Here is a 14,938-nt window from a genome sequence, read left to right as displayed (position 1 = left end):
CAAAAATATACTCTTATCAGCACTACAAAAAACATAAGAGCGCAATCATGGTGTGCAAATAATAATAGTTTTTCAGGCATTCTTCCTCCACAAATATGCTTGAATATACAAAAAAAGAACTACATATGTTATTCTCGGCATACTTTTTAAAACACTAACGAGTAATTATCGTTCTTGAGGCTTACTTCCTTCTTGTTCCTTATTGCAAAGGGATCTCCTCAGGGCTAATATACTAGCTGCCTAGAAATAATCGGTGTTTGATCTAATCAATGTTGCTGCAAAGTTGGACTTGGATCGTACTACTATACTATACAAAGATTCTCTTTCTCTCTCTTCAGCGTATATTCTTTTAAAATAATTTTCTCATTAAAACATTCATTCATGCATATACATACATATGTAAGTATATTTTGGGTATCTTTGTTAGCTGCCCTAATGGTTGTGATTTATTTATTTACCGCTAAAATGCACTGATTGAGAAAAATTTAATTCAAATACAGTTCGTGATAAACAAATAACAGCTGCAGCGATTTGACATTTCGGGCGACTCAGCGAGGAACGCTTGGGAGAGGCAACACGCGAGTGAAATGCATGGGAAGCAAAGTGCAGAAATGTAAAAAACAAAAACTCGGTCAATGTGAAGGGTAATCGCAAACACGCGGCTACTGCACAGTGTTTCAAAATATCGGAATAAATGTTTAATATTTATAGATTTTTAGGAATGCCCTAACTATGTATGTAATTGTAGGAGCACCCAGTAATCCACAGGGACTTAATCAGTGACTGATAAATAACCGGTGGAAACTGGAAAAGTTCCTTAAAAGATTTAGCATTTCTTAGGTTATGTTGATTTCTTTGTTATATGGGGAAATACATTATCTAAAAAACAAACAGAAAACTTCGAAGAGAAGCAAAGAATGCGAACTAAGCAAGTAAACTTTCGCTGGGTTTGATTGGAAAATGTAGAAAGATAATACATTCCTTCGATGATGTGTAACATTGAATCAAATTTCAATGTAATCGTTTAAAAACAGCTTCAGCTGAGTTCTTTCTTTTCCAGAACTACAAATACATGATTTGCTGATTTTTAATTAAATAGAGAACCAGTTATTAAAAGTATTTTGACTCTTAAATTCACTCGCATCGTATATTAAAAGCTGATTATTTATGATGTCAAAACATTTGCAAAATATTCATTCATTCAGAATTATCAATCGACAACATCAACTGCAAACCAAAAGAACGGCAAGAAGGTGTTTCATCACTGAAAAAAATAATATTAAATAATAGAAAATGTATTTAAAAAACAATAAAAAAACATAAATAAACAAGATTATTGAACTCCAAAACAGTTTGGGGATCAGAACCCAAAATGAATCATAGTATGGATAGATCTCGTTTTTAACTATAGCTAATTTTTCAATTTATTTTAAAACGAAATGCTTGTCATTTGTTTTCAGTGCAGCTTTTAGCAAAAGCGACACTCTCTATTTAGCGGCAGTAGAAATAGTAAAATATTCTCAAATATATGGATAAAGTTTGTCTGAACCAAGCAAGAGCAATACGGCCTTGTCCTGCAAATGGTTTGGCGACACCAGCGCCAGCATTTTAAATTAACATTTAATCAATTGTGTGAGAGTCTTAATTAATGATAAAATGTAAAAGAAACGTGCGAACGCTGACGCAGCACCCGCGGGCAGAGCAGAGTGCCAAAAGTTTCGTGGAAGCTTTCTGACACTGCCACATGGTTTGGATGCACGATCATAACGGTGCTTGTGGAACAACGTGTGGCGCTCTCCGCCTCGACTCGATACTATTGCTCGCTCTCTTGCTTTCTCTCTCTTTCCCAAGCTAGCCATAGACGTGTTCGTTGCTGGCATTGCAGTTTGACTTTTAACGGCGCGCCGTGCGGGTAAAATATTCGGGTCGGCGACAATTGGATTGATTTGGAAAATAGAACCGAAAGTAATTCAAAAGCTATTTTAAAAAATATATTCAGAGTGATGGGACAGAGTTCTTCTATTTTGTTTTTGTCAAACATACCGATTAAATGAAACTTTAATTGGTTGCCTTTGTTCAATTATTGCCTGGGCTTTGCTTTGCTGAGTTGTGTAGAAAAGTGTAGAAATTTGATTATGCAAACAAATTCTCTTTTCTTTGTTGTCTGCTTTCCTCACGTAAGAGCGGCGGACAGGTGCAACTATTGAGAGTCCTAATTGTGGGCCTTTAGCAGGAAATATTAAAGTTGTCGCTGAAGAGTGGAATGCTTTTTTTAATATATTCATAGAAATACTCAATATGGTGTACACGCTATCAGACACATAAGGAAAATGGCAGTCAGTTCCGCATTTGTAATGACGTTCTTTATTGCATTTATTATTAATTGGAGTGCATTTTAGCTGATAAGTGAGGAGGCTGTGAACTGGTTTGTGATTTGATTGATACGGCCTTAGACGTATGTAGTTACAAAAGAAATATGACAGTAATAAAAAATGTTGCCTGAAAACTTATACTTAGCACTTATAGTTTCATTCCAAAAGAAGCCGTTACTACATTATCTCAAAAAGTAACTAACAGTCTTTGAGTCTTAACATGCTATAAAGAAATTCTTGTCAATACCTAGCAATTGACAATGTGTAGAACTCTCTGGCCGAAGTTGCCAGCAAACATTTCTATTGGAAAGCCTAGCTCGGTTTTCACACTATTCTGCGAATAACACAGAGCTACAGCCCCGAGCTAACAAGCAAAGCCTGTCCATTGTAATTTGAACTTTAAGCTAAATATTTGTCCAGTTTTATTCACAAGCGGCAAATTATACATACTATACTGGAATTGCTGTCCAGTTGCTAATTGACTTTTTGTCAGGTTTACAGCGCACGTGCGAAATGAGTCCACACGAGAGTCTCGTTGCGGCACAGATCTTGGCCGATTGTGAGATCAGCAGCGAGTTAAAGTCTAATTGTTATAATCGCAAGACGACTACTAAGGATGCTGCCGATAGTGGCTGGGTAAGTGCGACAACCTTTGCTGATAACGGGAACTTAGCGATAATACTTATGTACATATAAAGACAACTTGCGAGACAAACTGGGGCCACAGTTCAAATGTAGCATAAAACAACTCCTAAATCACTGAAGGAATTTGAAAACAATTTTATTTCAAAATACATAATGGGAATTTGTTCCGTCGGAACAAACATATAGATAGTGGCTAAAGAAATGTTCACGAAAACTTTGTGCTATTTAAGAAGACATAGAATTTCGAAAAATAATAATCTTATGTCATAAACATCAAGTACGAGGCATATATAGAGGTTTAAATAAAACAAGTAAAAAAGCTAAAGTCGGGTGTCCCGACTTTGAAATACTCTGTACATATGTTTACAATAATTATAGAAAATAAAAAAAATTAAGAAAATAAAAAAAAAAATTTGATCGATTTTACCTCTCTCGGTATTCGAACTCACGTAAAGGGTGTATAATTGCACATTTACATAGCAATTGCGTCTGTGTGTGTTTATGTATGCCTATGCGCATCAATTCGTGTCTGTGTAAGCATTTTCGCAGTCAACCAAACAGCAACATCAACAACAGCCGCGGGCAGCGCTTGAGCAGCGCTGCAGCAGCGCTGCATCAGCAAATATATTTATGGCTATAACTTCTTGTTAAATCGGTCTATCATAATGAAATTTGGCATACGGACACATAATAACTAACTGGGGGTATTTCCAAAATTTTAGTTCGAAATTCCAAGAATTACGGGAGTTACGATTTGCGGGGTAGAGGGGGGAGGGAGGGGAATTCCAAAATATACATTTTCTGCGTATTCACATAAGGCATCTGGGACTAAAATTTGGTGTTCCTAGGTCTTATAGTCTCCGAGATATAGGCGATTATACGAATGGAAAATCGGGAAAACCCCCATAGGGGGGAAGTGGGGGGGAAAATCAAAAAAATAAAACAAACTCGTATAGAATACACACATAACGCATCTTCGTGCAAAATTTGGTGTCTCTATCTCTTATAGTCTCTGAGATCCAGGTGTTCATACGGACAGACAGACGGACAGACGGACAGACAGACAGACAGGGCTAGATCGACTCGTCTCGTCATGCTGATCAAGAATATATATACTTTGTGGGGTCTGCCACGCCTCCTTCTGCCTGTTACATTTTTCAGCTCCCGCAAACCTAATATACTCTTGTACATTTCATGTACAGAGTATAAAAAATGTTAAATAAACAGCATACTTATCACAACATTTTTAGCATTTTACAAAATTTGATTGGTAAATAAATAAACTAGGAATCATATGAAACTATATATTAAGATAGGTTTTACTCGGACCGAAAGTTTTGATCATTTGAGTTTTATTTTTGTTCAGATCGGCGTCATGTATAGAGGGTGGTGAAATGCGAGCGTTGTGAGGAAAGACGACAACAGAGCTGTTTTTTTTTTCACCCTTTCAGCTATTGAACATTGATTTTACAGCAGCTAGTAAATGATGTAAAATAACATCAGTTGGAAATCGGTGGAACTATTTATATATTAAGTATTTTCCTAAAACACTTTGATTTGTCTTTATATTTTTCACATAACTGTACATAAATTTCGGTATTTTATGGACGACTTACAGATAACACACATAAAAAACGTATATTTATGTACACGCAATATATGCATGTAACTATGTAAGTAGGAAGCATAGGAAAAAATTTCCATAAAGCAAATGCGATGCGATGGCAAAACGCAATGCGAAATAGACCCGCTTATAAAATGGCCAATTATGCGTCTGTCTCTGTATTAAGTATTTTGCCACTTTCGGTTTGGCTCTGTGTGTGTCGAATGGAGCCAAGGTCAAGACGTCGCGACGTCTCTAGTTTGGGAGCAGCGACGCATATACACATGCACATACATACATACATATGTTGCCACACACTCTGAGATGTCGAGCTTGTGGGCCAATGAACGAATGCGAAACGTACGCATGCGCAGGGCAAATAATGAGCGAAGGGCATTTCGAAAGTCAGCTTTGGAATTCCTGAAGTTCAATGAAACTGGTTAGGAGATTGTTTTTTTTTAGCCGTGCATCCGTATTTTTAAATCAATATGAACTTTGTTTATCGACACGAAACAAACGCAAGCAAAAATAAATACTTTAATTATTTTACGACTTGTTCTCTTCGTTAACATTATGTTTGCAAATGTTATATAAGAGAGGCACTTTTGTATAGAAAATTGGCCACAGCAGGCGGGGCGACACACTTTGCTCAGCACAAATGAAAGTTTTGCACCCCGTCGCACAGTGGGTCAGTGAAGTCAAGTTTCTGAACCGCAATTCAAATGATTTGTTCAATTTATTCAATTTAAACACAGAAAACAAGTAAGGAATTAACATTCTTAAATGGAATTATTTAAACGATTTTTTTTCTGTTTGAATATCATTTAAAAGAAACGCAATTTTGATGGAAATCTTACAGGTAAAATACAATGTTGTTCACACTAATTAAAATTAGCTTTATGCAGTATAGAAATTGTAAAGATGCAGTGGGCGGAATTTGTAAGAACTTATGTAAAAAACAAGAGAGAACGCTACAGTCGAGCAAGCCCGACAGTGTAATACCCTGTACCCAGGTAAACTTCCGTCACTGAGTTATATGCGCCCATAGCAGCAGCAAAAAGAGGAAGAAGAAGAGCGAACTTGTTGCTGCAGTTTGAGGGGGTTGTACTGGCGAGAATTTGTTTCGCTAATAACTTTTCTTAGACCGAATTGAATAAAATTTTATACAACAATAGACAATTATATATAAATTATGTGTGCAAAGTTTGGTTAATGTAGCATTTGAAATGTGGACGCTATTGACGAAATTCTGTAGCGGGGGAAGGGGGGGAAAATTCCAAAAAATAAAATAAACTCGTCCTTACTCGGACCTAGGAGAATCTGGATGCCAACTTTGGTTATTCTAGCTTTTATAGTTTCTGAGATCCTCGCGTTCATCCAGACGGACAGACGGACGGACAGACGGACGGACAGACGGACAGACGGACGGACATGTCTAGATCGATTTCTCTCGTCATGCTGATCAAGAATATATATACTTTATGGGGTCGGAGATGCTTCCTTCTTCCTTCTGTATGTTACATACTTTGCACAAACCTAATATACCCTTTTTACCCTACGGGTACAGGGTATAAAAAAGAGAATAATCAATTCAAAAGTCGCATTTAGGCGAGCACTTTCGCAGACATAATTGTCACCATTTGTATGTAGAATTTTATACATTTTATATGCATTTGTATTGTTTTTTTTTTTTTTTTTTTTTTTTAAATTGAACAATTAAGTTTGAGAATTGTGGTCCACTGTTCATTCGCATAAATTTCGCATAACTAACTGTTGGGGCTTCGCCTCAAGCCGGGCATAACTATCTCTCTTCGTTTCTCTCTCCCACATACTTTATGGATTTTGCAATCGAGCGCTTATCGTTTCGTGAGTGCGAGAGCGGCAAAGAGATTGTCCACACATAAGCTTTTTTGAAAAGCTTTTTAGTGCACCTGCCAATGTTCGATCTTGTCGCCCAAAAAGCAGAAAGTTCAGTTTCGAGCAAGTTTGCAGTCGAAACGGTCGGTAAAATTCCATGCGCTGGACAATAAATTTAAAATTGCAACAGAAATTTCCTCTACGTGCTCGCTCTGAAGTTTAAAAATTGATACTAAATACAAAGTCGAATATGTGTGCCATAAGTGTTGAATGAAAAGGACAATTCAAAGAAATACTTACTAGACAAAATAAACTTATAGGCCTCTTGTGCAATTTAAGTGTAAAAAAATAAACCTTGTTGTGCGTTAAATTTAAATTTTTGAAAATGGAGACCACCGTTATTACTACTTTTACAACCACAACCACAGAACTACGACGATTGCCGCGCAAAAATAAACAAAAGGATGTAAGAATGAGTTAAATAAATACTTTATGATTTCAAAGTTAACTTTTCAAATATCCTACAAAATATAAAGATGTTTAAGTACGTAATTATAATTATAAACGATTTTGATAAAATACGCTTTACACATAGTATTTTCTTCAAATTTAATATTTTTCTAATTTATTTAATTAAAAATTTAAATTAATCTAGTAAGTTTATTTAGTTTTCTTAAATTTACCGAAATATGAACCTGTTTAGCATCCGTTTTCAACTTTCCGTTCCCCATGTGAGATAAATATCTTTAAAAATAAATGTCTTTTTTTTACGAAAGCTGTGTAAAATGTTATGTTTTTAGTTCCGTGTTACGTTTAAAGTAATTCACAAACTTTTCTACTTAAGTTCAACAGAGAATACCTTTTATCAGAGACTCTTTTGCTGACTAATCAAGGCTTGATTCAAGGGCATGACCTAATTCCACTTATTTTCACAGAATTAAAACCGACCTTAAGTGAATCAAAATGATGAAATCAAATATGTACTGTACTTACAAAAACGCATCGCTCACTTAAATTGTAAATTTATTTACTTTCACAATCCACTATCGACGTCACGCTGACGTTAACTAAAATATACAAATGCTTTGCATAATAAAATAAATACAAAAAAGCGTTTAAAAGCTAATATTTAATAATGCACTTTAGCACTCTCATGTTGACCCGGAAAGCGGCAATGCCGACGTGCATCCAAAAGCGTTTCTAGGTGGGAAGTTGTTCAGCTTTAAAATCTTTCTTCGGGTTAAAGGACATCCACGGCTATAAGCGCTTTGATCTTAACATTCTATTTGATCATGCCATTAGCACAAAAGTTGGTTTTTGTTTTAAATTCGTGCCAAAATAACAAACAATAGTTTCTCTAAAATAAGTACCAATATAGCAAGTCTGTCTGTATGATCCCCTGTGGCTTGCGATAGCTGACTTCGAAAGGCTTTAAAATTGACAAGCAAACTCTACTTATCTATTTGCAGACCAAGCTTATAATAAAGCTGCTATGTTTTATTTATCAATCATAGAAACACACAAAAATTTGCTCAAATATAGAAATCGTAAGAAAGAAACGTGAATGATTTCCTAGGTGCAAGAAATGTGTTTATAAAATATTGAATAACATATTTTCTTTTTATACAAAGCACATACATATTTCTCTCTGAATAGAAATGCATTTTCAATTCTCTTACACCCTCAAAGGTCTTTTTTTTTTACAAATATAAAGAATCAGCGTACAAATTTCTAAAAAAAAAACCTTTATTTCTAAGTACTGAAGAGTTTTTTGAGACAGACATTTTCTTCATATAATTGAAGATAATAATATAATTCTAGTGAAATCCTATTTCCTATAATTTCTTTAAGTTTGATAGCTTGACTGTATTGGGAATGGAATTGAATTGAAAAGTGCTTCCAGGAAAACGGCTTTTCCGTAGATCATATGCTGAAAGGCCTTTTTAACATATTTAATGGAGGTGGCTGGTGTCATTCAATTCTTATTAGTTTCATTACACAAATTTCTAAGTTCAAGCTCCAACGTTTGTATTAATATTCTGAACTTTTCATCCGATGCAATGCGAACTTCAAATTTCAATCCGAACTTCTCTGATAAAATACAAAATAAAAGCTGCATATCCCATTTTTTTTTAAATGTATCTTTGGGCTTGTGAAAAGTTTGTCAAATTTGAACTCTAAAAGAGGTAAAACGGGCTCCAAAGATTGCTTAAAAAGTATGCGTTTTTCATTCAATTAGCTTTATGCTTTACTTACTTTATTTTATACTTACGGAAAGATTACAAAATAAACTGAATTTTTTCTTGGTGTCTAAACTTTTTGTCACTTTTAATACCCTATAAAAAAAGACTAATAGGGTATACTATTATTGTAGAATGCAAAACCCTTTTCTTATTCACTTTCCACCTACATGATGTGTATTTATAATAGAGTATACTTATCAGATCGGACGGCGCAACATTTTGCATTTTATGGGCTTGCCTCAAATTTGGTTACAGTAAATTGTAAGAGCTTTCTATAGCACGAGTGCTCGACGTTTTTGCGTATATATCTATCGTTTCTATCGGTATCTAGTTTCGAATAAAAATGCTAAAGAAAAACATTTGCACTGACTGCATTGTAAACAAACGTCATCGAGATTTAAGTGCATTTTCACACACACACTCCTATACATACATACATACATATACATACAAGTATGTCGCCCCCCACGCGCATAAGTTCTTCGTAGTATTTGTTGTTGTTGTTATTGTTTTTGCACTTGCAATTTTTATGCATTAAAGCGGCAGATAAACAAATTATAGTCAAGCCCCCTTATTAGTGTTGTTGTTGTTATTATTATTATTGTTGCTTACAGTTTATTGTGTTTGTGTTGGTTTTTGTTTTGTTTTTCATTTGAAGCTCAGCCGCATAGTTTATTGTTATTTTGCGCAATTCGGAATAATTACGAGTATTATGCCACACTTAAGCCCTATCTATTGTTTGTAGTTCGTTGTTTTTGTTTACGTTTTGCATTTTACAAAATTAAATACAACAACAACAACAATAAAAAGCAGACAGCGAATTGGCTGCATTTTATAATAAAAGCGCGAAATAAATCAATTATACTTTGCAGTTTTCGTGTCTAAATATAAACAATTCGTTTATGCCAACGTGCAGTTGGCTATGAACAACAACAAGAACAACAACAAAAACAGCGACAGCAACTAAAATAACAAAAACTATATTTTGAAGAAGCCGGAACTGCTAGCAGCCGGCAGCTGCGCTCTTTGATTGACCTTTATGCAAATATGCTTTGAACTAAGCAGCACTTTTTGAAACAGTTATTTGAGCATTCTTTGTTGCTTCTTCCTCTACAGCACGATGGCCAACAAGTGGCGAAAGCATCAGTCTCCAACACCAATGCAAGCGCAGCCTCGGACGCGGCACACCAATTTCCGGCCAATGAAGAACCCAATATTCTCGGCCACGGCCCCAACTATGATGGCGACAAGCTCTCCAAACTGAAATGGCTCTGCAACTACGATGATGTAAGTACAAGCGATTGGGAGGGAATACATACATATACAGTGAAAACTCCCCTAATGGACACCTCTTTTATCTCGGAGACCTTTTTTAAAACATTCGATCGGTATATAAAGTATTGAAGTATCCCCTTAAGCGGACACTCCCCTTGGGCAGACATGTCCGGCCAAAAGAGTTTTCACTGTATATAATATATAAAGTATGGGATCAGTGGATCGTCCAGCAAAAATTTGGCAAATTTTAAACCATGTCCCAGAATGAACTTTCAAAGAAATCGATAGGTCTTTCAATAAACAATAATATTACATCAAACACATTTAAAATAAATTATTTTGAAACATTTTTGAATCAAATAAAATTAATTGAATAAAGAATAACTAATTAAATTAAATTATTAAAGAGAACACAAAAGGTGTAGTCCAAAAATTCTTACAACAGATAATACTATAAATGTTTATAAGCATAACAAATAAATTATTTCCAAAGCTGTGAAGTGTGTGTTTTTAAATAATTTTACATTTTGTGTGAAGGTAGTTGAGTTGTTTGATAAATTATAACTTATCGATATATAGAGTTGCTATTACAATACAAATGCGTTCTATACTACGTTCAATAAAAATATTTATAATTACAATATATAAAATCGATGGAACAAATAAACATTTAATATTTAAAGAATAAATAAAAATATGAATAGGCATAACAAATAAGATATTATTAAAGGAGTGGTATTATCGTTGAGTGGTTTTAAACAGTCTTATAAAATATTTAAATATTAAAAATAACATATTCATATACCCAGTACCTTATTGATTAATTTCCCTTAAAGTAAATTAATAAGTTGACATTTTATTGAAAATAAAAAAAAAGTAAATTTAATGCCCGCGATAGCAGATAGGTTTTTAAAAAGAAAGAGCAAGTTTGGCTTGCGCCGGAGCAAAAATATCAGAATAGTTGAAACATAAAACCAGCAAAGGACTGTGCAATATACATATAATTTAACTAAGATATTAAGACAACCTTAAAGGGCAAAAAAACTACTCCCTCGACCAAGGGCGTAGGCAGGGGGCCGTTGCCCCCCTCCCCCTTACAAAAAATTTTTCCATATAAAGTCGGCACTATTTCGCCTTAAAATGGATCTGAATTGGATTTGTTGAAGTTTTTTCATTGATCATATGCATAAGTTATTTTTTATATACATCGTGCATTATTTAATCAAAATTTTAATTTTTTGGCCCTCCCCCCATTGGTAAAAGCTGCCTACGCCCTTGCCCTCGACAATCAATTTGTGGGGAAACACACATACTAAGAACTGACCTACGATTAGCCAGAGAAGGGAGATTAATAAACAAAAGACTATTAGAGTCGAAGGTTCGGATTCCAGTTGAATCCACAAAGAGCACAAACAAGCAATGAATTTTTTGAATTTTCAAAAAATTTACCTGAAAAATAGAAAAAGTTTCTATGTCTTTAAACTGCGGTTTTTCTGAATGAAGACTTAATATTGATTGATGTATTGTTTTTTTGAACTATTTGCAGAACATCAATTTTTGATGCTCAGCAACTAAATGATGGGTAACTTATTTTTTAGTGCTTTTTTTTTAAACAAATACAATATTTTACAATTGCATGTGTGCTTTTTATTTTTTATTGCTTTGATGGTTTATTTTTTTTTGTGAATTTAAGAGCAATTGTCAAATTGCCCGCCCAGTCTTGTTGGCTTTAAGGTTAACAAGTTCTTCAAATGTTTCGGGTTAACTATTTACCGACCCGCCTGTTTCGTGTGTGGGGTGGGGAGGGGTTGGGGAGAGGCTGTACCCATAGAGCGCCAATTAATTTTGGCGCATTGACAAACTGCGCAAATAGTTGCGAGGGACCGTGGCATAAAAAGGCCGAAAGCCGAAGCCATTGACATTCAATTACATTTGAAACGCGGTTTATCGTTATTGTTAAGACTCTATTAACGCATTTGTGTTGTAATAGCAGCGAACGCCGAAATATGCAAACAGAAAACTGAATCAAGGCCAAAATTATGGCACAAAGAAGCTACTGCCACTGTATCTACTCGTATATACAGTAGATATACTCGTATACTAGTCGATGTACATACATACATAGATGTATGTATGTTTGTGAATGGTTTCGAGTGTTTGATTTGCTGCTCTGCACCGCCGATTTGATTTTGCAATTGAAGCTCTAGGCATTTTAATTTGGCAGACGTCCAAAAGTTAAAGGTTTCAATGCCAAAATGCAATTTGCATTTGTCGACGAAAAGACAAAAGACAATGCGATTGATTGTTTAACCAGGCCCAGTCTAGAACATTGAATTGCACTTCTTTTCTTTTTTAATTGAACTTTTTTTCTTTGGTTTTGGTCAATCCAACAGGCACCCGATCATCTAAAGTTCAATCCGTACATACGTCGGGGCTATCGCACATTCCTGAGCAACAAGCTGTGTCTGCAGAGCATTTTTTGGTGGACCAACGAAACGGTAGGCACTTCACAGGAGCTGCTCTATAAATTAACAAATCAATAATTTGTTACCATTATCCCATCTGCAGATCAACATTTGGAGTCATCTGGCTGGCTGTATTCTTTTTGTTGGCCTCACCATTTTCGATTTTCAGTTTCTGCGCACGCACGCGGAGCTCAGCGATCAAGTCCTGGTGGTCCTGCTACTCGTCTGCTTCTGCCTCTGCATGCTGATGTCGGCCATATATCACATATTCTCCTGCCGTTCCGAGGAGCACTACGAACTGTTCTTGTCTGTGGACTTTCTGGGCATTTCCCTCTCGCTCGTGGCCATCTATATAAGCGGCATGTACTACGCCTTTTGGTGCTTCCCGGTGAGTCGCATAGAGAGTTGAAGAAGAAGAAATTAGAATATGAACATCAACGTCCTAAAATAAAGTCCAAATAATTTTAGGGAAATTGGTAAATAAAATCTTTTTCTTTTTTTGATTTTAAAAGAATTAAATAATTATTTGCATCTCCGTTTTAAAACCTTGGGTTTTCTGGAAAAACAGTTCCATATGCAATCAGATAATGGAATTATATCGAAGGACCGGCAATGCTACCGAGTGTTGCAGATCAGTTGGGGAGGAGCGGTTTAAAATTCAATATTAATTTCTTGAAATTTATGAGAATTCAATCAGATGGCGAGCTTTTTTCCTTTTGAGGGACGCCTGAAATTTAACTTTACACCCTCTTTAAACTCTCTCTGAAATGTTTTGTTTAGGGGGTATTCTCTTCTCTTCCCATGATGATAATACACCTAATTCTGTTTTTACACGGTAGATTGGTTCCAGAAACAACCGTGTAAAAAAAGACATGCAAAAAGAGGTGATTGGTTTCTTATCTCTAAAGAAATATATTTGCAATTTGTAGTTTTCAAACCGTGTTATATAAAAATCTTGTGAAAAAGACCGTGTAAAAACAGAATTAGGTGTATTATCTGTTCATCTTCTTAGTACCGATTTTTTAATAGATCTACATAAGTTTGATCCATTTTTTTTTCTTGTAATATGTGAGATCATACAATACTTAGGAATGCTATGTTCTAATCAGAAATGTTCAATTCCATCTTCATCTTCCCATAATCCAAGTCTTACAAGTACTCATTAACCTAATGTTTTTCTCCTTCTCATTTCTAGTTTTTTATAATCCTGTACTCTGACCCAAGTCTTTCTCATTAACTAATTTGTTTCTCTTTCCCATTTCTAGTTCCTGAGAACTCTGTACTCCATAATTGCTCTGGGAATGTTCGCATTGGCCATTGCGGTGCAAATACCGAAGCTGAATGTTTCTATGAACGCCAAGGTGGCCGTATTGCTGTTATGGTCAGCCTATGGTGTAATTCCGTTAGGCCATTGGACTATCGCCATGGGTGGTCTGGAGAACGAGCTCGTACGGGTAGGTGGACACCTATTTCTTCTTAGCCCCAATTATTAACTGTCTCTAATGGGTCTTACAGCTGATGGTGCCTCGCATTGTCGGCATGTATCTGCTCTGTCTGGTAGCGTTTGTCTTCTATGCGGCAAAGATTCCCGAGCGCTGGTTCACCGGCAAGGTGGACTTTGTGGGTCACTCCCACAACTGGTGGCATCTGATCATTGTGGCCGCCTTCTATCACTGGCACAACACGGGCCTCGTCTACGCCGAGTATCGACTGAATAATGGCTGCAGTGCAGCGCCTGTCTACGCTTGAGTTCTGCTTGAGGCCCGCAAATTCCGACCTGGCCTAGTGTAAATAGTTTAGGCAATCTCGCAAATATTAACTAATATTTAGTTGTAAATGTTGATAAACGATATTATTAATTTATGTATATATCTAAATAATGATTAATTTGTGTACGTCTAGTTAGGGGTTTGTTGCTAACTTAGTGAGCGAATTGAGCAGGTTTTTTTTTCCAAAGTCAGGGAAGGAAGATTGCAGAATAAAGTACACAACAACTGCAAATATTTCAAGTACAAAGTGACGAGCTGTAATCAATTTATTGAAAATAAAAATAAATCCACAAGAAAAAGAAGTTTCCATTTATTGGTATTTACAAAAGCTCTTCAATTGCCAACTTTGGAATTTACTGGCTGAATGTGAAAAAGTTCTACAGCATGTGACGTATACAGGGTGCGTCATCTTTTATGTCGGTATGTAAACATTGAATATCTTTGAAAATAAACAACCTATTTTCAAGTACGAGATATTTTTATTTAATTTGGTTCTGCACAATTTCTTGAACTGAGGTTTTCAACACTGGTCTACTCAAGTCAATCGGTTCACTAATGACAAAGTTATTCAATATTTACATACCGACATAAAAGATGGCGCACCCTGTACATTTGTTTATACATCTGACGTATGAACCTTTGAACATGTAGACATGTCTTTGTTGCATTTGAAATGCACACATCCGACATATGAACAACTAACGTTTAT

General features: G+C 35.5%; 1 protein-coding gene across 2 annotated transcripts; it reads left to right on the top strand.

Annotated features, from left to right (window-relative positions):
* The first annotated feature begins 1,898 nt into the window (after positions 1-1,898).
* On the top strand, positions 1,899-14,343 carry LOC115620865 (progestin and adipoQ receptor family member 3). 2 transcript variants are annotated; one of them, XM_030514333.1, is made up of 7 exons: positions 1,899-1,965; positions 2,866-3,008; positions 9,837-10,007; positions 12,389-12,493; positions 12,564-12,848; positions 13,726-13,914; positions 13,976-14,343. In XM_030514333.1, the coding sequence occupies exons 2-7, from the start codon at positions 2,886-2,888 to the stop codon at positions 14,207-14,209; spliced, it is 1,107 nt and encodes a 368-aa protein (XP_030370193.1). In that variant the 5' UTR covers positions 1,899-1,965; positions 2,866-2,885; the 3' UTR covers positions 14,210-14,343. The 2 variants fall into 2 exon arrangements, with proteins under 2 accessions (XP_030370193.1, XP_030370194.1); XM_030514334.1 differs by lacking the exons at positions 1,899-1,965; positions 2,866-3,008 and adding an exon at positions 6,775-6,943 and having other exon boundaries at positions 13,976-14,209.
* The last annotated feature ends 595 nt before the right edge of the window (positions 14,344-14,938 follow it).

The sequence above is a fragment of the Scaptodrosophila lebanonensis genome, unplaced genomic scaffold (genome assembly GCF_003285725.1).
Source record: "Scaptodrosophila lebanonensis strain 11010-0011.00,11010-0021.00 unplaced genomic scaffold, SlebRS2 tig00000024-arrow-pilon, whole genome shotgun sequence".
Lineage (NCBI taxonomy): Eukaryota > Metazoa > Arthropoda > Insecta > Diptera > Drosophilidae > Scaptodrosophila > Scaptodrosophila lebanonensis.
The sequence above is the reverse complement of the archived record's forward strand: the minus strand, read 5'-3'. Positions and strand labels throughout refer to the sequence as shown.